This window comes from Gobius niger (assembly GCF_951799975.1).
Source record: "Gobius niger genome assembly, chromosome: 4".
Taxonomy (NCBI): Eukaryota; Metazoa; Chordata; class Actinopteri; order Gobiiformes; family Gobiidae; genus Gobius; species Gobius niger.
Genome location: NC_136855.1, coordinates 41,018,389 through 41,045,089, shown reverse-complemented (window position 1 = coordinate 41,045,089; position 26,701 = coordinate 41,018,389). Strand labels below are relative to the sequence as shown.

Genomic DNA, 26,701 nt, shown 5'->3' with positions numbered 1-26,701 from the left:
ACCCTCGGCCTGGCCCTGCCTGTAAAACTCTGCCTTAACATTTCCAGATGACAAAGAAACCGCACCGATCGCACTGGGACAGTTACTGTGACTCAGAACCGGTCAGTATCAACCCCTGCTTCTGTCTGTTTCCACATCGAGCTTTTAACTCCCTTTACTGTAGTGCTCAGGCTTCCACACACACTGCTCTAGACACTTCATTCAGAACAGGGTTTTGATAAAAGATCACAGTGAGCCAATGGTTCAGGAAGGCACTGAGTTACAGCTATAGGTTATATTCCATTTGTAACCCTATGATAATGTTTATTTGTAAAGCATTGGTTTATTATCAGGTCGGTTTGAATGTTTTCTACACTAGGGGGAAAAAACGCCATTTTATCTTGGAGAAACGGCTTCAAATGTATTTGAATTATGACAAGTAAATGCTGATTTTGAGGAGGTTTGGACTGCCTTGAAATAAGATCGCTTAAAGGGACTAGACCGACTAAAACAATATTTATTATACGGCTCTTCGCAGCGTAAGTAGAAGCTCCGTTGATTTGAATGGGATTTCCCAACGTTCTACCGGTCATTATTTTCTGATAAACGACCTCTGAAAAAAATAATGAGTTGGTGTTTTCATATCACTCCGCACGTACGTAGCAGCGACACTATCTCTGTCCCGTCACTGAGAGAGAAGTCGGGGAATCGCTCGTGAAGTTAGTCTGACTTTCAACTTACCCAGAGATTCACCACCATTCCTCCAACTGCGCCTTCAGCTAAGTAGCTAGGCTAGCTGCTAGCCTTGATGCTTCTAGCCTAGCAAAACGTTGCCGAGCAACGCGCAAACTTTTGTCATGGAAGTCATTAAATAAACCTTTCACCTTCATAAAAGTGTACGAAGTTTATGTTGTGTGTGTTCAGTTGCAAATGGCCGAATAATAAGCGGAAAAAGGTTTAGAACGCTGGTCATTATCGGGAAAATAAGCACCGACAGAGCAAACTGGTTGTTTCGCCCTGAAGGACCAGCATTCTATACATTATCCCTTACACAAAATGTTAAAATTAAGCATTCCCTACATGTTCCTCCATGTCCTAATGTGTAGAATGAGCTCAGACCTGTTCACCACAACAGCCTCTAAAATCCTGCTCTGTCACTCAGAAAGGTGTTCTTTCAGGTCTGAATTTCCGTCATGCACGAGCTTAATATAGAAGCTGCAGTTACACGTATGACCTGAGGTGGCAGTAGTGAGTATAAAGTGGCAAACTTTCATCTAGCTCCTTTAAGGGACAAGTATAAATCACTTAAAATAAAAGAAATTAGCTTCAATTAAATAAGACAAAAACCTTCATTTCAGGAGTTCAAGCATTCTTGTTCCATTTGTAATAAAACAGTTCAATCCAAATCAAAATCAGCTCAAATTCTGATGATTGCAGCACTTTAAGTCCTCTTTGTCTGATAGAAATCTTTTGTTTTATAACATTCCCTCTGACATTCCTTTATCTAAAATGATGGTTGTCCTGAGTAGTGATGCACCGATCCCACACTGGTATCGGACCCGATACTGGGAAAGAAATATGATGTCGAGTATCGATTCCAAATATCCAATACTGAACTCAACTTTCACCGACTAAATTTAGATGAAAATGGTCTGAATATTTTGACCACGGTAAAAAAACACAGCTAGCAGCAGCATCCGAATGCTAACACCTAGAGCAGCTTAGACAGTAATTGGCTCTGTGGTAGGGCTAATTGAAATGTGATTACAATTTCGATTATTACACTAAACGATTACAAAATTAGGATATTTGGGGGGAAAAACGCAGACTTTTTTGCGTTATTTCACGGCGCTGGGATTATTTTCCCTTCGCATTTCTCGTGCCACGGCTCGTGCTTTTGTCTGACATAGAAACAAACGGCGCTGTGTGATGATGTCATCAGGCCGCGCTGCTCAGTTTGCTTGCGCAGGTGTGAGGGCCGGCCAGCAGGGGGCAGGTGTGAAACAGAGACCTCTCCTTACACTGCAAAAAGTAATGAACTAGATCAGTATAAACATCTCAGTTTGAGCACAATAATCCACATTTAGCTGTTTTGACGAGTTAAGAAGTTGTTGGGCATTTGTCCCAGATTATTTCACTTGTTCTGAGATGTTTCTGACTCGTTTCGATACATTTCGTCCTTATTTCAGGTCATTTTCTTTGCCAATGGGGAAAGAAAACTGGTCTTATCTCATTGGTGATTTTACTTTCGTATTTCAAGCGAGATTTACCCTAGAACTGGTCTGAAATGTCCTCAAACAAGCAAAGCAAACTCGGTCCGATCAGGAAAAGTGTCTGAATGAGTGAAAACCGCTCAAAACAAGAAACATTTCCTCAATTCAACTCATTTAATGCTTGATATTCACTTTTGGCAGTGTAATGGAGGCAAACTTGAAATCATTTGTCCTTTTATGACTGTTCAGCCCAATAAACGGCTGTGGACGATCGTAAACCACACCTCCCCCAAGAGAAAATGAATTGGTGGTCCCCCATTTCACTCTGATAATCACAAAGAAAAAATACTTTGATTACAGAACATACCACTGCACGGAGTTATATTCTTCTTCTTCAATGTATTTACCTCCGGTTAAGAGATATCTGTCAGTATAATGTAAAAATTCAACTTCAAATTTGAGCAGAATATTTCAGGAGATGCAAAAAAAGGCATCTTCAATTTACTTCTCGTCCCAAAACCGTCGGGTTCGGGACCTTTAAGATCTGGAATGTGAAATATAAATATGTACAGTAGGGCTGCTCGATTATTGAAATAATAATAATCACGATTATTTTTGTCATAATTGAAATCACGATTATTCAAACGATTTGTTGCCTTTAAAAAAATCCATCAAAAAAAGACAAAAATCCATCAAAAAAATGACAAAAATCCATAAAAAAATGACAAAAATCCATCAAAAAAAGACAAAAATCCATCAAAAAAGTGACAAAAATCCATAAAAAAAGACAAAAATCCATCAAAAAAATGACAAAAATCCATCAGAAAAATGACAAAAATCCATCAGAAAAAAGACAAAAATCCATCAAAAAAGTGACAAAAATCCATAAAAAAAGACAAAAATCCATAAAAAAAAGACAAAAATCAATCAAAAAAGTGACAAAAATCCATAAAAAAAGACAAAAATCCATCAGAAAAAAGACAAAAATCCATCAAAAAAAAAGACAAAAATCCAGCAGAAAAAAGACAAAAATCCATCAAAAAAATGACAAAAATCCATCAAAAAAAGACAAAAATCCATAAAAAAATGACAAAAATCCATCAAAAAAAAGACAAAAATCCATAAAAAAAAGACAAAAATCCATCAAAAAAAAGACAAAAATCCATCAAAAAAATGACAAAAATCCATCAAAAAAATGACAAAAATCCATAAAAAAAAAGACAAAAATCCATAAAAAAAAGACAAAAATCCAGCAAAAAAGTGACAAAAATCCATTAAAAAAAAAGACAAAAATCCATCAAAAAAGTGACAAAAATCCCAAAATTTGAAAAAAAAAAAAAAAAAAAAAAAAAAAAAATATTATAATCGTTTTTTTGCGATTATGCTAATTTTGTAATCGTTTACTGTTGTAATCGAAATCGTAATCGAATTTCGATTAATTGCACAGCCCTAATGTACAGTGTAAAGTTTGCCCGTCCCGCGGTCTGACTCCTGTCCCGCCCCGCTCAGCTTGATCCCGCCGTCGTTTGTTTTCGCCGCTGCCTGTTTGGCGACGCGGGTTCGTCCCGTCATGTCGTGACCGCGGCCGCTCGTTCCTGTCGCTCCAAACAAGAGGTTTCACTGTTGACTCTGAGTAAAAACAGCTCCGCTAATGAGGACGCAAATGTTGTATCTGCGTAATCGGACCGGGATATACGAGGCAGCGGTTTGTGTTTGTGCACAAATCCCTCCGCAGACTGTAGAGCCGAGTGTGGACGCTCTGAGGAAGCGTCTGAGGGGAGAGGGAGATGTTATGTAAGCTGTGCATCCCGGGCAGTGGAGGTGTGAGTTTCATGTTTGTGTTCTGAAGCCCCGCTGGTATGTGCTAATTACGGCGGCCATGTTGGAATGGGCTCATAAAGCGGAGAGGAGAGCGGCTCCTGTTACGGCATCAGAGCACGTGCGTCTGGGAAAGAGGTCGCTCTGTCAACATGGCTGCCCTCCACCCGGACACTTCCCCCTCCACCCGTCTGCAGGGTAATCCCGGGTCTCTGACAGGGGCCGGGGCTTTTATTAGAAACTATAGCAGTAGAAATATTCCCCATGTTAGGAATGTGTCTCATACTGGTGTAAATGAAAACTCAGGTGCAGGAAGTAACAAACTGAACCCGGGCCGAGGGCGACGCTGCGGAGGAGCTGATCCCAGCGTAACTTTGACACAGATTTAGCCACTTTTCAAACCTCCTGTGACCATATTTGGAAACAGGGCAAATGTTGTGTGACCCTCCAGGGTTTTAATAAAGTCTCCATCGCGTCTTCAAAGCACGTCCAGCTGCTCCGTGTGCAGGTCAGTCCCACGCCTCAAAATAACTCCTCCCATCAGCGCGAGCGTCTCGTCTTCTCTCGGGTCAGTCTCATGATCGATCACAAACACAAACGCTCCGTCTAAACTCGCCTTTTACTCAAGATAACAACAAATAATCCGGTCTGCGGTAAAAACGAAACAGAAACCTGCAGTGACACTGATGTCAAAGCTCCGCTAACAGCAACGAAACACTTCCTGTTGTCCCGACAAAATAAAAGGCGTCAATGTTCCAGCCGCTGGGAGAGGGTTTGAAATGTTCATTAATAAATGAACCTAATATTTTAGGTGCAAATGGACACAAGTCTCGTTTTTCTTCGTTTTCCAGGTCGTCCGTTTTGCTCAAATAGAAATAAAGGCCTGTCTCTAATTGTGGCCTGGTTCCAATAAAGGCCTGGTCCTGATGCCCTGGAGTAAATAAAGGCCCCGGCCTCTATTAGAGTATTTACGGTATTTCACGGCGCTGGGATTATTTTCCCTTCGCATTTCTCGTGCCACGGCTCGTGCTTTTGTCTGACATAAAAACAAAAGGCGCTGTGTGATGATGTCATCAGGCCGCGCTGCTCAGTTTGCTTGTGCAGGTGTGAGGGCCGGCCAGCAGGGGGCAGGTGTGAAACAGAGACCTCTCCTTAATCCAGGCAAACTTGAAATCATTTGTACTTTTGTAACTGTTCAGAAAACAGAAAATATTCAGCATCGTTTTTTTTATTTATTAATCGAGCAGCCCTAGCTCATGCTTTGCCCGATGGTTGTTTTCCTTTTGAATGGATTCATTCTACTGCAGCTTACGAGAAGGCCGTGATATGTAGGATCTCACGTTTGGATCGCGAGCGTCATGTGACTCCGAGTGGATCCTCAGGAGGCGCTGCTCTTCCTGTTCCGTTATTTCCCTATGAGCTAAAAGCAGCGCCTCGTCTAAAAACTGACTATGTTAAATGTTGTGTTCTGAACGGCTAACACCAAATAAAAATTAAAATAGATTTTGAACAAGCCGCTAAAAAAATAATGGCCCTGTTTTTAGAGCAGGGGTGCCCAAAGTTTTTGTCTCCGAGGGCCATAATGAAAATGTGCCTTTACCCTCGGATGACCGGCCCAAAAAACCCCAATAAAACCTTTATATGTTATATATCGTACAAAATATTGTGTTTTTATTGAACAAGCAGTAGATAAATCTTTAAATCTGAAATTCCATGCAGTTTCAAAGGGAAAATATTGAAAATAAAGTTCCCTACAGACTCACAACCCACTAAAAAAGGTTCCGCGACCCACTTTTGGGTCCCGACCCACCCGTTGAGAATCACTGTTTTATGCTACATACTGTTTTTAAAACACTGACACAGTTTCTTGCATGTTTGGAGTCCTGTAAAAGGAATTTTATCTCTTATTTGCATAATAATGTTTCTCAAAATCATCTCGAGGGCCAAAGGTTCTGTGCTGGAGGGCCGGATTAGGCCCGCGGGCCTGACGTTGCCTCCCCCTGCATTTGATTCTATCTATGCAAATACCATGCTGCATTAATATAAATGTAAGAACAAAATCAACCATTGCAGCAATATAGTGCAAAATGTAAACAACACCTGTATCTGCAGCACTTAGTAACTTTAAATCATTCATTTGTTTAACTCAAAGAAAATTTGATATTAGATCATTTTGAAAATATCAGTTCAGCATAATTTATTTTAAAGTAAATTTTTAACATGTACATGTCAACAACCTTTGCAATAAAAGTTGGGAAAGTTGATGCTTTGCGAAAGGAGTGAAACAGCGCCCCCAATTTGACGCATGGCCAAAGAGTGTATTGCATCCATATTTACCATTGAGAATGAATGGGAAGCGAGTTAGTATTAACCACACACGGAGCAAAAGTAGGCGGGCCAAAGGCATTGTTCCGCGGGCCCCACTTTGGGAACCCCTGCTTTAGTACTTTTTAGTTTGATTTAGTTTTAGCCTATGTTCTTCAACTTAAAGGAACAGGCCACCGCTTTTCCATTCTGAGATCTGAGCTTAGCCGAGTTAATACGTACCTGTCTGGTCTTTGTGGAAGAGCTTGGTCGCTAACAACATCTTTGGTCTCTTTGAGCGCACGCACAAAGACCAGACAGGTACAAATGAACTCGTCTATGCTCAGGAAAGAACATATCTCAGTGTGTAAAAACGGTGGCCTGTTCCTTTAAATACTAAAATATCCTCATTTTGCCTGGAGAAATGGTGAGATTTAATATTCTAATTCTTTTATCTGTTATTTCAGCAGGAGATTCAGATAAAATTGCGTTTTTTTCCTGTGTTTATCTCAGTTTGGACCCGGAAAAGAGCTTATTATTATTCATTGAGGCAGAGTTGCAGCTCACTGGGAGGATCTCTGCACTTCAGCTCCGTGCTGCCCTCGTGTTCGGCCTGCGCTCTCGTAATAACAGCCTTTTCTGAACTTAAAGCGGTGTTTCAGCGCCGGAGACTCGTCACTCTTCTCTCCACAGCGTGAAAACATCGGTGTGTTGTTTATCACCGCACTCTGAGTCACATGATAAACAGCCATAAACTGTAATCATGTGATAGGAGAGCGATAAGAAAAAGCTTTTATTTGCTCCTGGACGGGGGGAAGACTTCAGCAGATGATGGAAGTCAACCAGTCGCACACACATCTAGGGCTGTGCAATTAATCGGAATTCGATTACGATTTCGATTACAACAGTAAACGATTACAAAATTAGCATAATCGCAAAAAAAACGATTATAATGTTTTTTTCAATTTTTTTCATTTTTTTTCTTTCTAATTTTTGGATTTTTGTCTTTTTTTTGATGGATTTTTGTCTTTTTTTGATGGATTTTTGTCATTTTTTTGATGGATTTTTGTCACTTTTTTGATGGATTTTTGTCACTTTTTTGATGGATTTTTGTCTTTTTTTTAATGGATTTTTGTCTTTTTCTGATGGATTTTTGTCTTTTTTTTAATGGATTTTTGTCTTTTTCTTATGGATTTTTGTCACTATTTTGATAGATTTTTGTCACTTTTTTGCTGGATTTTTGTCACTTTTTTGATGGATTTTTGTCTTTTTTTAATGGATTTTTGTCACTTTTTTGATGGATTTTTGTCACTTTTTTGATGGATTTTTGTCATTTTTTTGCTGGATTTTTGTCTTTTTTTTGCTGGATTTTTGTCTTTTTTTGATGGATTTTTGTCTGTTTTTTTATGGATTTTTGTCACTTTTTTGCTGGATTTTTGTCATTTTTTTGCTGGATTTTTGTCTTTTTTTTGCTGGATTTTTGTCATTTTTTTGCTGGATTTTTGTCTTTTTTTTGCTGGATTTTTGTCTTTTTTTTGCTGGATTTTTGTCACTTTTTTTGCTGGATTTTTGGCTTTTTTGATGGATTTTTTTCATTTTTTTTGATGGATTTTTGTCTTTTTTTGATGGATTTTTGTCTTTTTTTTAATGGATTTTTGTCATTTTTTTGATGGATTTTTGTCATTTTTCTGCTGGATTTTTGTCTTTTTTTGATGGATTTTTGTCTTTTTTTTTGATGGATTTTTGTCTTTTTTTGATGGATTTTTGTCTTTTTTTTTGATGGATTTTTGTCTTTTTTTTGATGGATTTTTGTCTTTTTTTGGATGGATTTTTGTCACTTTTTTGATGGATTTTTGTCACTTTTTTGATGGATTTTTGTCTTTTTTTTTGATGGATTTTTGTCACTTTTTTGCTGGATTTTTGTCACTTTTTTGATGGATTTTTGTCACTTTTTTGATGGATTTTTTTAAAGGCAACAAATAATCGCTTGAATAATCGTGATTTCAATTATGACAAAAATAATCGTGATTATTATTATTTCAATAATCGAGCAGCCCTACACACATCTCATTTAAATTAGAGTTAAGGCTTGCAGGTAGTGAGAGAAAATGTTCTAAAAAGTCATAATTTCTATTGAAAACCTCCACAATGTGAAGTTGCTGAGATGGTTGTTAACATTGAATCCTCCCGCTGTTTTTCTCCCCTCAGGACTGCTTCACGGTGGAGGGCGAGGACCTGAAGCATGACTTTGAGCGTCTGCAGTTGGCCATGGAGATGGTGGGCTTCCTCCCCTCCACACGCAAACAGTGAGTCCCACCGTCCACCACCACACGACTGAAAACTAAAGTGCCTGTGAGTCGCGGGGCAATCACGGCGATGCCAAGCACGAAAAACACATATAACTCATTCTATCTATGCAAATAACATGTTATATTAAAACAAATGGTAACTATGGCAAAAGCCTCATTTTAGTAAAACAAAATCAACAATTGCAACAACATATCTGTAAATCATTGATGGGTAAACTCAGAGTAGTGTGAGTTTGCCCATATATGAGAGGGAAAAAAAAGAAAAAAGAAAATGATATGAACTTATTTGCAAGCAGTGTGAAATGTTTCCTGCTGCTGGACTCATGTTCATGTGACATGAATGTAAATATATTAATGTACATAATGTAAATAATTGCCGCAATTTAGTGCAAAAAAAACACCAGTATCAACAGCACCTAAAGTAACTTTACCTCATTCGCTCACTCAAAGAAAATGCCACATTAGATTATTTTGAAAGTGTCAGTTCAGCATCAACTTTTATAAGTCAATTTTTAACACATACTGATGTTGAGGTCAACAAACTTTACAATAAAAGTTTGAAAACTGTGAAAGTTGATGCTACAAAACTCTGTGATTGATAAATACCAACAGTGTTTCCTTAACCTCTTAACTCCCGACGGAACAGAGAACATTTTCTCCAGTTCAGCTTTACTCAAATCCTGTAGGCCAGTGTAACACCTCATTTGAAAGCTAAGACCTACAAAACTCATCTAAATGGATCTTTTTCCTCACGTCATCACATTTTTTTCCATCATTGTTTTTTGGGTATTCAACTAATTTTTGTAACTGTTTTGTAATTTTTTTTTTTCTTCATTTTTTCACTTTTTGTCACATTTTTGTCATTTTTTTGTGACATTTTTGGCACTTTTTCCATCATTTTTTGTCATTTTTTGTCATTTTTTAGTCACATTTTTTGTCACATTTTTTGTCATTTTTTCGTCAATTTTTGTCATTTTTTTGTCATTTTTTTTGTAATTTTTTTTGTACATTTTTCGTCAAATTATTCACATTTTTTGTCAAATTCTTATCACTTTTTCGTCATTTTTTTGTCACTTTTTCGTCCTTTTTTTCCACAATTTTTCGTAATTTTTTTGTCCATTTTTGTCATTATTTGTAAATTTTTTGTCACTTTTTCGTCAAATTATTCAAATTTTTTGGTCAAATTCTTATCACTTTTTCGTCATTTTTTTGTCAATTTTTTGTCAAATTTTTGCCATTTTTTTTCTTCATTTTTTTCACTTTTTGTCACATTTTTGTGACATTTTTGGCTCTTTTTCCATCATTTTTTGTAATTTTTTGTAATTTTTTTGTCACATTCTTTTTTTCTTTTTTTCGTCTATTTTTGCACATTTTTTTGTCAATTTTTTCCCCACTTTTTGGTCACATTTCCATCATTGTTTTCGTCTCAGTTCTGTCGCTATTTTCACACCTTTTTTCCAGAAGCTTTCGGATTGGGGTAAAGCCAAACTGGAGAGAATGTGCTCGGTTCAGGTGGGAGTTAAGGGGTTAACTTTGTGAAAGGAGTGAAACAGCGCCCCCAATTTGACGCTGGTGGTCAAAAGGTGTACTGCATCCACATTTACCATTAAGAATGAATGGAAGAGAGTTAGTATTAACCACACACAGCGCAAAAGCCGGTCACTCTCTGGCGGGCCAACAGATTTGGGCACCCCTGCCAAAGAGATGTTTTAGTTAGGGGGCGCTGAGGGACAAAATTTACCCCCAAAATACTTTTTCTGTGGATAAATCCTATTGATTAACCTCTTAACTCCCGCCTGAACCGAGAGCATTTTCTCCAGTTCAGCTTTACCCAAATCCTGTAGGCCAGTGTAACGCCTCATTTGAAAGACCTACAAAACTGAATGGATCTTTTTCCTCACGTCAGATTTTTTTTCATCACTTTTTTTGTTGGGCAGTCGACTCATTTTTGTCAAATTTTCGTGACTTTTTTGTCACTTTTTTGTCAAATTATTCACATTTTTTTGTCAAATTCGTATCACTTTTTTGTCCTTTTTTTCCTCAATTTTTCGTCAATTTTTTGTAATTTTTTGTAAATTTTTGGTAAATATTTGGTAAATTTTTTGTACATTTTTTGTACATTTTTTGTCACTTTAGTGATTTTTTTCCTCAATTTTTCGTCAAATTTTTCTTACATTTTTGTCAAATTTTTGTCACATTTTTGTCATTTATTTGTAAATTTTTTGTCACTTTTTCGTCAATGTTTTCTTACTTGTGTCACATTTTCATCCTTGTTTTCGCCTCAGTTCTGTTGCTATTTTCACACCTTTTTTCCAGAAGCTTTTGGATTGGGGTAAAGCCAAACTGCAGAAAATGTGCTCGGTTCAGGTGGGAGTTAAGGGGTTAATATTGCCTGCAGTTCACAAACTATCCACCAGGGTGTGCTGCAGCGCCCTCAGCACCCTGGGTTCCCACGGCCTCGCCCATTTACATTAACTTCTCCATTCGAGAGACACTCCATGATGGCTGCTCAGTCTCAGCCCCTCCTCCCTGAACCTGAGTAAAGCTCCTCCTCCTCCTCCTCCTCCACCTCCTCCACACATTTGTTTGTCTTGGCTGAGAGTGAAGCACCTGTAAAGCAGTGCTGAACAAACACGAGCTCTGCATGTTGACTTTGGCTGCCGTGATGTTGCGCAGGATCTTCTCCCTGCTGTCGGCCATCCTCCACCTCGGGAACATCCGCTACAAGAGGAAGACGTACCGGGACGACTCCATCGACATCTGTAACCCCGAGGTGCTGCCCGTGGTGTCCGAGCTGCTGGAGGTACTCACGCTTCCTAATGACACAGGAATATATGTATAATGACAACAAACACAATATTCCTCTAAGGGAAAGGGACACTTTAAAGCAGGGGTAGGCAACGTCAGGCCCTCCAGAACCTCAAAAAGTAATGAACTAGATCAGTATAAACATCTCAGTTTGAGCACAATAATCTAGGGCTGCTCGATTATTGAAAAAATAATAATCACGATTATTTTTTTTGTCATAATTGAAATCACGATTATTCAAACGATTATTTGTTGCCTTTAAAAAAATCCATTAAAAAAGTGACAAAAATCCATCAAAAAAGTTACAAAAATCCATCAAAAAAGTGACAAAAATCCATCAGAAAAGTGACAAAAATCCAGCAAAAAAAAGACAAAAATCCAGCAGAAAAAAGACAAAAATCCATCAAAAAAGTGACAAAAATCCAAAAATTAGAAAAAAAAAAAAATAATGAAAAAAATTGGAAAAAAAAACAACAAATAATAATATAATCGTTTTTTTGCGATTATGCTACTGTTGTAATCGAAATCGTAATCGAATTTCGATTAATTGCACAGCCCTACAATAATCCACATTTGAGCTGTTCTGACTAAGAAGTTGTTGGGCATTTGTCCCAGATTATTTCACTTGTTCTGAGATGTTTCTGACTCGTTTCGATACATTTCGTCCTTATTTCAGGTCATTTTCTTTGCCAATGGGGAAAGAAAATTGGTCTTATCTCATTGGCAATTTTACTTTCTTATTTCAAGCGAGATTTACTCTAGAACTGGTCTGAAATGTCCTCAAACAAGCAAAGCAAACTCGGTCCGATCAGGAAAAGTGTCTAAATGAGTGAAAACCGCTCAAAACAAGAAACATTTCCTCAATTCAACTCATTTAAGCCAATGCTTGATATTCACTTTTTGTAGTGTGGCCCTCAAGATGACTTTGAGAAACATTCTTACACAAATCAGAGAGAACTTTTAACATTATTAGAGTTAAATGGGAGAAAAAAAGGGAGAAATACTGTCAATACACCCAGTTAGGTCATATATTATGTACAACACTGGCAACTCTGGACAAATCTACTTGAATAAACAGATCACACACTGCAAAAAGTGAATATCAAGCATTGGCTTAAATGACTTGAATTGAGGAAATGTTTCTTGTTTTGAGCGGTTTTCACTCATTTAGACACTTTTCCTGATCGGACCGAGTTTGCTTTGCTTGTTTGAGGACATTTCAGACCAGTTCTAGGGTAAAACTCGCTTGAAGTAAGAAAGTTAAATTGCCAATGAGATAAGACCAATTTTCTTTCCCCATTGGCAAAGAAAATGACCTGAAATAAGGACGAAATGTATCGAAACGAGTCAGAAACATCTCAGAACAAGTGAAATAATCCAGGACAAATGCCCAACAACTTCTTAACTAGTCAAAACAACTAAAATTTGGATTATTGTGCTCAAACTGAGATGTTTATACTGATCTAGTTCATTACTTTTTGCAGCGTGGTTTGAGTAGATTTGGTCTTAGACGAGATTAAACCTCTAGTAGTTGTTATTTTCTTTTTTTATTCTTGTTCCGTTGGCGCTGTAGCATTTGTATCTTGGATTAGTTCAAACCAAGTCAAATTCAACATTGAAGAACTTTAATTCAAGCAATTTTAAGTCATTTATCTCATTCAAGATGGTCATTTTTCCAGTGTTGTGCTTTACTTTGGGTTAATAATCAGCGGCTTCGTCACATTTTAGTCCTTTCTAACTGTGTTCTAGTTCTAGTCGATGAAACTCAATAAGGTTTTTGTCATGTTTTAGTCCAGTGTTTGTTTGTTTCATTAAAAAAATACTGAAGCATTATCATTTTTACAAATTTGGTTCGACAAGTATTGAAAATAAGTAAATGTGGATGAAGGTTGACAGGCTGTACTTGTTTTTGAGCTACAGATTCCTCCACAAAAGGCAGAAAAGTCCTCGTTGTGAACATGACTTTCCCACAACACTGGAGATTAGAATGTTTTTCTGCATAATGACAACAAATCAGTGTTAATTTCGTCGACTAAAATATTTAGTCTTAATTTTAGTGATATTTTTGATGACTAAAACTGGACTAAAACTAAATTAAAAGTTTCTCATGAGACTAAAACTGTGACTAAAATGTCCAGATATTTGAGTCGACTAAAATCAGACTAAATAAAAATGAAAAGGAGAGACTAAAATCATCCAAACTTGTATTGAGCGTCTGAAAGAGCCTCAGATCATGTAAATTCTCTGTTAAAGGATCAGCTCTGAGCTTTGTTCATGTGGAGCAGCTCCATGAAGCAGAGGAACAACATTAAACATGATTAAAATGAATATTATCAATGCAAAGTCGACTAAATTTGTCTTAAATTTAGTCGACTAAAACTAGACTAAAATTAAGTTACATTTTAGTCAAAAGACTAAGACTAAAACTAAAATAAAATATGAAAAAATTAATACTGCAACAAACATACCAGAGAGCAGCACTTTGAAATGTGACTTTTTTTTAGTGATATTCGAGATCAAGGAACCTTTTAAATCCTGTATTCTTTTCATAACGTCTTCTCTTGACCTTCTCCGTCGGCACCAGGTGAAGGAGGAGATGCTGTTTGAAGCTCTGACCACGAGGAAGACCGTGACCGTGGGGGAGAAGCTCATCGTTCCGTACAAACTGGCTGAGGTAAGACTAGATGTTTATGTCAGGGAGGGTTCGCCCTGAAAAAAAACGCTTATTATACGACGCTTCGCAAACTGAACACACACAAAATCAACTCCATGCACTTTTATGAAGGTTTGTATTTAATGATTTCCGCGGCAGATGTGGCTCGGCTAGTAGCGGCGAGGCTAGCTACTTAGTTGAAGGTTTAGAGGAGGAATGATGGTGAATCTCTGGGTAAGTTGGAAGTCAGACTCTCTCGCAGGGACAGAGACAGTGTCCTCGAACACTGGACTGATATGAAAGACCTGCATTACAAGAACCAACCCTGTTGCCAGACGTTTAAGTGGTGACGTCACAGCTTTACTTCCGGGTTTGCAGATGTGCGAGAAACTACAAAAAAACTCTTTAATACAACAGTCAATATTTGTGAAACTCCACAGAGAGTGACTGAACAGACTTATTTATCAGAACCATGAGCCAAACATGCTGAACCTGCTGCTGTAAAAGTCATATTTACCAAAATGAGAGAAATGCTCACACTCGCGTTTTTGTGTGTGGTTGCCTGGATATGAATATCAAAATAAAAAGAAAGTTCAGACCCTAAAGCATTATTTTGCATTGACAACAGTAAGTTTTTGTGCGTTTGGAAATCATTTTGTGTGAACTCAAAGTGAGGTCAGCTTGTTAGTTCAAGTTTACATGACAAAGGACAAAACACATGTTTCCAGTATGTTCATAGATCACATATACGTATGTAAACTTCAAGGATGTTTACATGTCTTTTTCCTCTCCCTTTCCTGTCGATCTTGAGTGAGTGACCATGGACAGATAGTTTTTATTTCCACATGGTTATACGGAGCTTGTACATTTGGGTATAGTTGGTAAAGCAGGGCTGAGCGATATTATATATATTTTTGTATGATCAGAACGAAAGAGAGACGTGGCTTAGTATAACTCTTATGTACCATATGGTGTATTTATTTATTTACGAGATTTTCTGCGATCATAAACGATTTATATCAACATGTAAGCACAGACTCATGCATCGGTTTCCTGCATGAGTCTAGCGGAAAGTTTATGTGATGATGACTTGAATGAGAGAAAAGAGTTTACTATAAGTTCTTGAGCTTCTTCCTTCTCCTTTTGAGCACAAAGTCTTGTTTTGTATTTTTTCTTTCTGTAAAATGTTGACATACTTTTTCTGCTCAAATGAATAAATAAATGAAATGAAATAAATGCTAACGGCGCAGCAGCTACGCTAACCCTGGAAGTAGTGACTTTAGTAAATATGACTTTTTTAGCAGTAAGTGCGGCATTTTTAGCTTATGAGTCTGATAAATAAGTCTGTTCAGTAACTCTCTGTTGAGCTTCAGTAATATTGATGATTGTTTTAAGAGTTTTTTAATGTTTTTTTCTCACATATTTGCCGGTTTGCTCGGACCCGGAGTCGCGACATCACTCTTAACAAAAGTATTGATATCGGTCTTTTTTTTTTTTTCAGAAAAGAATGACCAGTAGAACGTTGAAAAATCCCATTCAAGTCAATGGAACGTTCTGCTCGCATCATGCAGAGCCGTTTAACTAGAACAACAAACAGACGCGGTGTCAGTAGGAGACGATAGAAATAAGATCCAGTGAAATATATTAGCGTCTCACAAAGTCAGGAGGATTAGCTCCGGATGAACGGACCAAAAACAGCCCAGAACGTTGACTTTGATGAGAGAGAAAGAGCTTATTTTTGCAGTAACGAGATAAGAAGGTCATTGTGGTCGTGGCTGTGCTGTGAGCGAGAGCCGTGTGCCAGCCCAGTGAGCGGTCGGTGTTTACAGGCCGGCGCGGGTCAGCTCCGGCCTCCTGCTCCGGCCTCCTGCCCTGTCCCACATGGGCTCACACATGTGCCCGCCGTGCGGCTCCGGGACGGTCCCAGCAGGGAAAACCAACGAAGCCGGTCAGAAATGATATCATACCAAACGTTTAACCTCTTAACCCCCGCCTTAACCGAGTGCATTTTCTTCATTCCAGCTTTACCCAAATCTAAAAGCTTACAGCCTATAGGTCAGAGTAACGGCTCATTTGAAAGCTAAGACCTACAAAACCCATGGGTATGAGTATGTCAAAATAAAAGTAAGTCTGTAGCCCGTGTCTTTGGCTTGTTATGGCTTAATATAATACAGAAAATAACCCTAGTCCTACTAGGGTTGGGCGATGTTCTCTTAATTGGCCGTTGACGATGTTTACAGTGATCCATCGTGATCTCATTATAAGCATTTTTTAAAGACATTTCCATACCCTATATATGCTGCATATTACTATGTATGTTAGGAAAATGTGAGAATGCAGATCAATGGATCTAAACTAAACATGATCTGAACAGAGTCATGGAACACGAGTTTTGCAACAGAAATGTGTTAAAACTCTTGCGTAAAGAGAGAACGACTTATTCAGAGTCAACTCCTCAACACCAAGGCTCTTGTCACACTAGTACTAATGTAAATCTGAGCTTATTGTTTGCATTTGCTCAGTTTTAATGTAATGTTTAAGAAACAGTGGGTGAATGGGACAATATTTAGAAGTTTGCGTCGTAGCCACGTTTTTGAAGCCGCTCCACGCGCCGCCCGGTCCGCGGAGCCCATGAATCAGCACAACCCTAAGTCCTACTAAATACCAGTATCAGATATTCAAAATACACAATTTAGTGTAATGTTCAATAGGATAAAGTTGCAGAATAACTTTGAGTTATTGTTGACTTCAGGCTTCTCATGTGGCCCCACCCTTGGGTTTGATACACAATGGAATGTGCTTGGTTCAGGCGGGGGTTAAGAGGTTAAAAGTCTCTTGAATATATGAAGTGAAACCAAATCATTCATTAAGCTTCAAGTCACATTGGAGTTCTATACAAAAGCTTAATAATCACCTTCTACTGTATACATTATATTTAGACCTTTTACAAAACTGTAGCTCAAACTTTATCTCTCCTTTCTGTCAGAATAAAACCTTCTGGTCGTCTTTACAAACCAGAGTCCGTTCTTGGCTCAGCCTGACTGTGACGTCTGTGATCACGACATGTTGCAGAGTCGTTTAGTCCTGATCGCTGTAAGATCTGCTTCTCCTGGAACTGGAAACTGCGCTGATGAAACAAAAGGAGCAACAAATCCTCCCCTGACCAACATTCTGTGGTCTGGAAGGGAAGAGAAGCTCCTCAGCACATTGGTCTGGACACTGCGGGTCACTCTTTCCCAAACCCTGCTCTCCGGGTGGTCCCCGAGTCGCCGCAGTGGCACTTATTTCTGTTCGTGTTTGGCGTTATCGGTTGGTTTCTAAAAATAATCTGGTGAGTTGTTGAGAAAACCCGGGATTGCAGAGGCTCCTGGCAGGGGGTGAGGTGGGCGATGGGGCGGCTCTGGCCCGGCTCTGGCCCGGGTCACGTTGTTCCAGCGGAAGCAGGACTTCAGTGTTGTCTTTAATAATTGACAATCCAGTGCAAACAAACCAAAGAGCGAAATGGAATCCACGCTTTAAGACCGGATTCTGACGCAGGTTTCATAACTTCATGTACAGTGAGGGCAGGACTGGTCTGTGTTCACTGTGCTCACAGTTTAGAACATTAAAGGATCTGTATCTGCTATTTTAGCCAGAACAGAGGATACTATAGACATTTATACAGGGACGGACTGGCCTGTTCGTAAAACGACCTCTTTGGTCTAGGGGAACAAAAGGACGGAACACAATAGAATTAAAACTAAAACTGCGCCTTTTATTCTTACAGAAATAAAGGAAAAGGGGAACAAAAGGAGACCCAACGGGTAAAACAAAAATAGCTCAAACGAAAACCAAAAGATGAAAACGAACAAAACAAAAACTACTTAGAAAATGTACCAAACAAAGATTCCAACGAATATGCAAATCGGCTTGTTGCACAATGTGGCTACGCTAGTTCCTCTGAGCTGAAGCTGTGGGCGCCAGTACTTCCTGTTCGTGTTCATTTCCATTAAGATGAGCTCAGACCAGTGAGTTCCTGGTAGAAATATTTCCATAGAGGAGACTTTTATGTTTGTGAGGATCAGGGAGTTTGTCTTGAAGCTAAAGGCTAATTTAACCTCTTAACTCCCGCCTGAACCGAGAGGATCTTTTTCCTCACGTCATCACATTTTTTCCCCATCATTTTTTTCATTTTTTTGTCAATTTTTTATCACATTTTTGCCACTTTTTCATCAATTTTTCGTCCCTTTTTTTTTCAATTTTTTATCACATTTTTGTCTTTTTTTTTCCATCAATTTTTTATCACATTTATGTATTTTTTGGTCATTTTTTGGTCACATTTTTGTCATTTTTCATCAATTTTTTGTCAATTTCTTGTGACATTTTTGCCACTTTTTCATCAATTTTTCGTCCCTTTTTTTTCAATTTTTTATCACATTTTTGTCTTTTTTTTTTCCATCAATTTTTTATCACATTTATGTATTTTTGGGTCATTTTTTGGTCACATTTTTGTCATTTTTCATCAATTTTTTGTCAATTTCTTGTGACATTTTTGCCACTTTTTCATCAATTTTTCGTCCCTTTTTTGTCAAATTTTTATCACATTTTTGTCATTTTTCGTCAACTTTCTGTCAATTTCTTGTGACATTTTTGCCACTTTTCCATCATTGTTTTCGTGTAGAAAACGTGCTCGGTTCAGGTGGGAGTTAAGGGGTTAATGCTTTACACAACTTGAAATAGTGCCTTTTTAGATATATTTTTCATAGCACATTAGCCTTTAGCTTCAAGACAAACTATCAATCCTTCATGATCACAGGCGTCTCTGATCTGAACATGATTTGAACACAATAAATGATCGTCTACCGGGAACTCACCGCCCACGACATCATCTTTAGAAAATATGATTATTATTCCAGGAAAAGAAAACAGACAGGAAGTCCAGGCGCTCACACCTTCAGGTCAGAGGAACTAGCGTAGCCACACCGTGCAACAAGCCAATTAGTTCCCAACACAAACAACACAACTTAAGGAACTAATACTAACGAAGCGTCTGAACAAAAACAAACATGTCACTAATAAATGTCAGCTAGCCATAGTGACCGAGCAGAATGACGCTTGGGCGAACTGGGTTTCTCAACCCCCAGCCGCCTCGAACAAGGCGAAAGTCCATTGCTTTATTGGGGAGTGGCCTTCCAGGTGCTGCTTCTGATTGGCGAGCCTGATCCGTGGATTGGTCCGCCGTGGTGTCGGTTGTCCAATCCGTGGCGAGCCGGCGGAACAGGTGCGGACCAATCATACGGCGGGCCTCGCCAAGCGGTTTCGCATATTAAACAAAACAGAGATTATAAACAGAAATAACGGGAGTGCACCGAGGGCTGAAAATCCCCATCCGTAACAGGCCATATGTCCATGTCTGGAAGAGCACAGAAGGGCCACCGGTCCCGCCTCAACCGAGCTTTACACAAATCTAAAAGCTAAAAAGAAAAGCATCAAAATAGCGAGTGTGAGGAAGCCGCCCACGAGGGGTTGAAATGGACAGGCAGAGTTCTCACCAGACATTTATTGCTCACGCAAACAGAACTTCTGACACACAGATACAAAATGGCCCCCTAGTGACTACAGCAGTCAGCTTTTATACCTGGGCTGCTCCCGAAACGGGCAGATTGCTAAGAGCTCTTACGCCAAACCGGATGTGCGTCAGCGTCCGCCATGGCAAGTTGCCTCCGAATTGGTAAGTCAGTTAGGAAGGAGTTAGGAAAAGGAGCCTTGATGCTAACTATCATAGCCGCTTTAGCATAGGGACCTCTGATGCTAACTATCATAGCCACTTTAGCATAGGGACCTCTGATGCTAACTAACCAGTGATTAGGAGCTATGTGCCATCCCACAAGCCACTGCGCCAAATCCCCCCACCCCCCTCGCCCCCACCCTCGAGTGATTCTGCACAAGCCAAACTTTATAAAAGTGATAAATCCATGTTGTCGTCCCCACAGCTCAGTCACATGTCAGTGTTAAAGAGGAAACTCAGTGAACAGATTAAATGCTTTTGTTTTCATAGAAACTTAAGCCACATGGATCATTTGCTGCTGTCGCTTTAAGAAACAGCTGCTGAAATAAAATAAGACTAAAGGGAAACGTTTGGATCATTTGGATTTATTTTTCTCCTTAAATGTCTTTGTTTGGACACTATGTTGTTGTTGGACACTAGGGGGCGACATGCACTTTTGTTTGTTTGCACTCCACCAATAACTTTAAAGAAGAAGAAAAGCAGCTGTTGGTGATGTCACTTCCCTTTCCCCTGTTTAAGGACGGACGGATTGTTCAAATGCTGCTGAAGCTCTAGTTCCCGAACTGCATAGAGGTCTAAGAGTTGACCCATGAAAGGTTAAGGAGTTAGATGCTAGTGTTAGTGCTTAGAGGCGACAATTTGATGGTTTCGGATTGAGCCTGAGACTTCTGACACACAGATACAAAATGGCCCCCTAGTGACTACAGCAGTCAGCTTTTATACCTGCCCTAATGGGAAAGGACCTCCCACCGGTCGGTACCATTCCTAGTTTCTCCCCTTCCACATGGTTCAGCCTGAGGTTTTTAAAATGGCCGACAAAGACCACGCCCCTTCCTTTCTCACCAGGTGGTACAGGTAAATGTTTGAGTAAATGAATAAACAAAGTTGTATATGGATAATTATTAACTTAAACATGAATCTGAGGTTATGGTTGGCTGGTGGATATCGCAAACGAAACAAACGAAGCAAAAATAACAAACACACACAACGGGACAAACCCACTTTGTCACAGCGAGAAAAAGAGGATGAAAACATGAGGAAAAACACGGACAAAGAACACAACAAAAAGTGATAGAAAAAATCATTTAAAATTCAACAAAAATGTGGAAAAAAATTCGACAAAAATTCAACAAAAATTCAACAAAAATGTGATAAATCTCAACAAAAAAATGACAAAAATGTGACAAAAAAGAAAAAATATATACAAAAGGCGACACAACACGGCAACAGCGTGAGTAAAAAGGTCAGTTTTGTGGGTCTTAGCTTTCAAATGAGGTGTTCCACAGCCAAAAGAGGACAGAATGCTCTCGGTTAAGGTGGGGGATAAGAGTTTAAACATGTATTTGTGGAAGTGTCGCATTTACGCTAATTTGGGCCCGGCTGGTCCGAGTCCAGGGCTGTGTTTCAGTCCCAGTCCAGCCCCTGCATTTATATGATATATTTTACCACTACCACTATGGAGCACTATTTTTTGTGATAAATATAAGTGTTTCCTGGAGGTCTTTTTCAAACCCGGAAGACACAACGCTTCGATTCAGTTAACTCCGCCCCCTCTCTCCGCTCATACAGCTTAAATGGCTAACACACGTTTTGTTTGACTCACCGCTCTGTCCTGGCCGCAAAAATATTTTTCCAAGGATAGTTGGTAAACGGTGGACATTCATCATCCAATCAGAGACGTGTTAAAGGAACAGGCCAGCGTTTTTCCACACTGAGACATGTTCTTACCTGAGCTGTGACGAGTTCTTTAGGACCTGTCTGATCTTCAGTCACGTAAACACAGCGCAGACGGCGTTAGCATTTAGCCTCTCCCTCTCTCCTCTATAGCTCCAAAACAGGTCGAGATAGAAGCTACCAAGCTCTTCCACGTTTCCCCTATTTAAATATGGTTACGTGAAGTGTTCCACTACAAAGTACAATTACACACAATTAAACAATGTGGATTTTCTAAGCGGATAAAAGGGGGGACTATATTGTAAGGCGTAATAATACCAAGAGTAGTTCGAAATCCGCGCAGTAATCTTGGGAAAAAATTGAAAAAAAAATAAAAATGAAAAAAGACATTGGGAAATTTGGAAAAATGAAAAAATTAGGGAAAAAAGAAATAGCACAAGGCAAAAATTGTAGGAAAATGTATAAAAATATAGGGTAATTTGGGAAAAAAGGGAACATTTAAAGGGATAAATAGAAAAAAAAATATGAAAAAAATAGACAAAATATATAGAAAAAAAATTGGAAAAAAAATAAATTTAATTTTGGAAAAAAGGGAAAATTTAAAGGGAAAGATTAAAAAAAAGGAAAAAAAATGGACAAAATATATAGAATTTTGTTTTGAATTTTTTTTATAAAAAAAATGGAAATTTGGAAGAAAAAAAAAGGGAAAATTGAAAAAAAAGGAAAGAAAATGGGCAAAATATGTAGGGAATGGTGTAGAAAAAAGTACCTTTAAAGGAACAGGCCAGCGTTTTTCCACACTGAGATATGTTCTTACCTGAGCTGTGACGAGTTCTTTAGGACCTGTCTGATCTTCAGTCACGTAAACACAGCGCAGACGGCGTTAGCATTTAGCCTCTCCCTCTCTCCTCTATAGCTCCAAAACAGGTCAAGTATATTTGTGTGATTTGACGCTGTCCTTGTGTGTTTTCAGGCTGGCACCGTGAGGGACTCCATGGCCAAGTCTCTGTACTCGGCCCTGTTCGACTGGATCGTCTTCAGGATCAACCACGCTCTGCTCAACATCAAGGACCTGGAGGAGACCACCAAGGTACCACCAGCAGGTCCACGGTTCTGTTCGTCTCCTGAACATGACGTCATTGTATTGAGTCATTTGTGTCTGTCCCGTGGCTCAGATCCTGTCCATCGGAGTTCTGGACATCTTCGGTTTCGAGGACTACGAGAACAACAGCTTTGAGCAGTTCTGCATCAACTATGCCAACGAGCGGCTGCAGCATTACTTCAACCAGCACATCTTCAAGCTGGAGCAGGTAAGACCTCGCAGATCAGGGACTCCCCGGCCTGCTCGGCTGTTGGGCTGATTCTTTGTGTTCGTTTCAGGGAGTTCTGGGTTAAAAGTGACTGAAAAAAAGGTCCGGCTCTTTTCACAACTGAGATCTGGTTCGAACCGTTCAGCTTAAAGAGCCGCCGGGACATGAACGTCACATCACTAATGTTTTTGGGATAAAAAAGCAAAAATGTGACAAAAAATGTGTCAAAAAGCAACAAAAAATGTATAAAAACACAACAAAAATGTATCAAAAAAGCAACGAATGTTTTACAAAAATGTATCAAAAAATCAACAAAAATGAAACAAAAAAGCAACGAATATTTTACAAAAAATCTACAAAAATGAAACAAAAATGAAACAAAAAATGAAAAAAAAAATTATACAAAAATGTGTCAAAAAAGCAACGTAAAATGTACAAAATATCAACAAAAATGTGATAAAAAATCAACAAAAAATTCACAAAAATATGATAAAAAAAAGACAACAAATGTATCAAAAAATCAACAAAAATGAAACAAAAAATGAAACAAAAATTTAACAAAAATGTGTCAAAAAAGCAACATAAAATCTACAAAAATGTGATAAAAAAGCAACAAAATGTATTAAAAAAAAACAAATATTCTACAAAAAATCAACAAAAATGAACGTCAAATGTACAAAATATCAACAAAAATGTGATAAAAATCTATCAAAAAATCAACATAAAATTAACAAAACACAACAAAAATGTATCAAAAAAACAACAAATATTTTACAAAAATGAAACAAAAATGAAACAAAAATGAAACAAAAATGAAACAAAAATGAAACAAAAATGAAACAAAAATGAAACAAAAATGTGATAAAAATGTGTCAAAAGAGCAAAAAAATGTGTCAAAAAAATCAACCAAAAATTTACAAAAATATAAAAAAAATACAACAAATGTATCAAAAAATCAACAAAAATGAAACAAAAAATGAAGCAAAAATTTTACAAAAAAAAACAACACAAATTTTACCAAAATGTGTCACAAAAGCAATTTTTTTCTGACAAAAATCTACAAAAATGTGATAAAAAAGCAACAAAAATGTATCAAAAAAGCAACGAATATTTTACAAAAAATCTACAAAAATGAAACAAAAAATGAAAAAAAAAATTGTACAAAAATGTGTCAAAAAAGCAACGTAAAATGTACAAAATATCAACAAAAATGTGATAAAAATCTATCAAAAAATCAACAAAAATGTGTCAAAAAATCAACAAAAAATTTACAAAAATATGATTAAAAAAAGACAACAAATGTATCAAAAAATCAACAAAAATGAAACATAAAATGAAACAAAAATTTAACAATAATGTGTCAAAAAAGCAACATAAAATCTACAAAAATGTGATAAAAAAGCAACAAAAATGTATTAAAAAAAACAAATATTCTACAAAATATCAACAAAAATGTGATAAAAATCTATCAAAAAATCAACATAAAATTAACAAAACACAACAAAAATGTATCAAAAAAACAACAAATATTTTACAAAAAGCAACAAAAATGTGACAAAAATGTGTCAAAAAGCAACAAAAAATGTACAAAAATATGATCAAAAAAGCAACAAATATTTTACAAAAATGAAACAAAAATGTGATAAAAATGTGTCAAAAGAGCAAAAAAATGTGTCAAAAAAATCAACCAAAAATTTACAAAAATATGATAAAAAAAATACAACAAATGTATCAAAAAATCAACAAAAATGAAACAAAAAATGAAGCAAAAATTTTACAAAAAAAAACAACACAAATTTTACCAAAATGTGTCACAAAAGCAATTTTTTTCTGACAAAAATCTACAAAAATGTGATAAAAAAAAGCAACAAAAATGTATTAAAAAAACAAATATTCTACAAAAAATCAACAAAAATGAAACAAAAATGTGTCAAAAAAGCAACATAAAATGTACAAAATATCAACAAAAATGTGATAAAAATCTATCAAAAAATCAACAAAAAAATTACAAAGAATCTACAAAAATGTGATAAAAAAGCAACAAAAATGTATAAAAAAAAACAACAAATATTTTACAAACACACAACAAAAATGTGATAAAAAAGCAGCAAACACATGTGCTCAGTAGAGGTTGGGGCTCAGTGTTTAAGCACATTCTGTCTCCTGCATCTGAAGGCAGACAGTCGTCCGGCCGTGGTGAAAGCAGGTGTCGTGTTCCCGCCGTGACCTTTCTCCGCCTCGGTCACGGCTCTGAATCTGACTGACGTCGGTAAATGTACCTCCGGTGAAGCAGCGCGAGACTCCGATCCCTCTGCACACACTCCTCACGCTCCTCACGCTCCTCACGCTGCAGACCAAACCTCCTCCCTGTGGAAACACGCTCTCCTCTTGTGTGAGAAGCTTTGAAACGATTGTGAAGGCTCGGTCAACAGAGAGTGCTTTGTGTTTCCACCGAAGCCGCTCACTCCCCGACGCAGCTGCGAGGAGTGATTCTGTAAAACCCGTGAGTCACTCTGCTACTGCTGTCGGAGTTATTTAAGGACGACCTCAGGGTTTGTCTCACATTCCTGACCGGCCCAGAGGAAACCGAGGGGTCAGTGATGCAAATGTTGTGCTTTTGTGCATTCAATGAATCACTTGAGCTTATTAAAGCGGAGAAGGAGAGGAATATAGTCCCTCAAAATGCGATCATTCATGTGATGCAGGTCAGTTATCGACACAGACATTTCTATGGTGAGTCTGGTGTTATAAGTGATTTGCCTCAGGTGCTCTGTGGAGCGGGTCACACTGTTTTTAAGGCGAGACACTGCAGGTGAATAGGGGAAACAAATAAATGTAGAGATGTCAATTTGAAACTTTTGCTGAACATCACAGATATAAATATGAGAAGAAAATGTGTTGCATTTTTTCTGTCATTTTAAGTTTTCACATAAAAATAAGGCATATTGGGCATTAAAATGGCCACAATTGCCTATATTTTAATTTACTCCCAACATATTAGTAACTAAGATTTTTTCAGAGGGGATTTTGGATATTTTGTTTGTTTTTTATTTTGTTTGGTTTCAAAGCTGAATAAATCAGGCCAGGAATTAGATATTAAAAAATCCCTCTGAAAAAACCTTCTAAAAGTGTGGAGTCTGTGGGAGCTTCTATAAGGGCTCAGGCTCTGCCCGAGTGCGGCTTCTCTCATTCAGAGAAAACCAGCCCTGAAGTTTTGTAGCGAGTGCGCATGCTCGGCCCGTTCTTCCACTTTTCCGCTCCGGCGTCTCGTAGGAGGAAAAACACCATATTTGGGTGAAAGCGTCATCACGGGGCCCCTTAGCAGGACACGTGGATGTCAAATCTGTCAATATTTATGAATGAAAACCCGCGGGAAAGACGGCCTTTCTACTTCCGGGTCGCCCCCACCTCGCAGACAAAACATCATCAAATAAACATCATCATTTTTATATCTGACATGAAAACTAAGATGTAAAGGGAGGAAAACAGAGACAAATCTCCACTTCCACCACTGCGGGAAACATCAATACTTTCACCTAAAGTGTCTCGCTTTAAAGCAGCACTAAGTAACTTGTTTACCTTAATAAATCCTTCCCGTCGTCCCTCTGGGGGTAAAACAAGTGTTAATGTGATGATTGGAGGGTCTTTCATCTCCCCTGGTGTCTCTGGCCAGAAAACCACAATTGCAACTTCGCTGCCAATACACACTAATGGAATCACAAAGAAGAAGCTAACAGGCTAACGGGCAAAGCTAACTGCGGGCTAGCGCCACTTAAACAGCATTAACAGCCAAGTTAGAGAAAAAAGCTAAAAACAAAAGCCATGAACCATTTCAGGCCTCGCCAAGTCCACTTTCTGAACGTTGA

General features: G+C 38.1%; 1 protein-coding gene across 3 annotated transcripts in view; it reads left to right on the top strand.

The window, feature by feature from the left end:
* The window catches only part of myo9aa (myosin IXAa), a 338,748-nt gene that overhangs the window by 200,634 nt on the left and 111,413 nt on the right, over window positions 1-26,701 (top strand). For all 3 annotated transcript variants that reach the window (XM_079554645.1, XM_079554646.1, XM_079554644.1), the window contains exons 6-11: window positions 48-101; window positions 8,523-8,620; window positions 11,300-11,426; window positions 14,016-14,105; window positions 22,499-22,615; window positions 22,701-22,835. In XM_079554645.1, coding sequence (XP_079410771.1) covers window positions 48-101; window positions 8,523-8,620; window positions 11,300-11,426; window positions 14,016-14,105; window positions 22,499-22,615; window positions 22,701-22,835 — 621 coding nt within the window. The remainder of the gene's footprint in view (window positions 1-47; window positions 102-8,522; window positions 8,621-11,299; window positions 11,427-14,015; window positions 14,106-22,498; window positions 22,616-22,700; window positions 22,836-26,701) is intronic.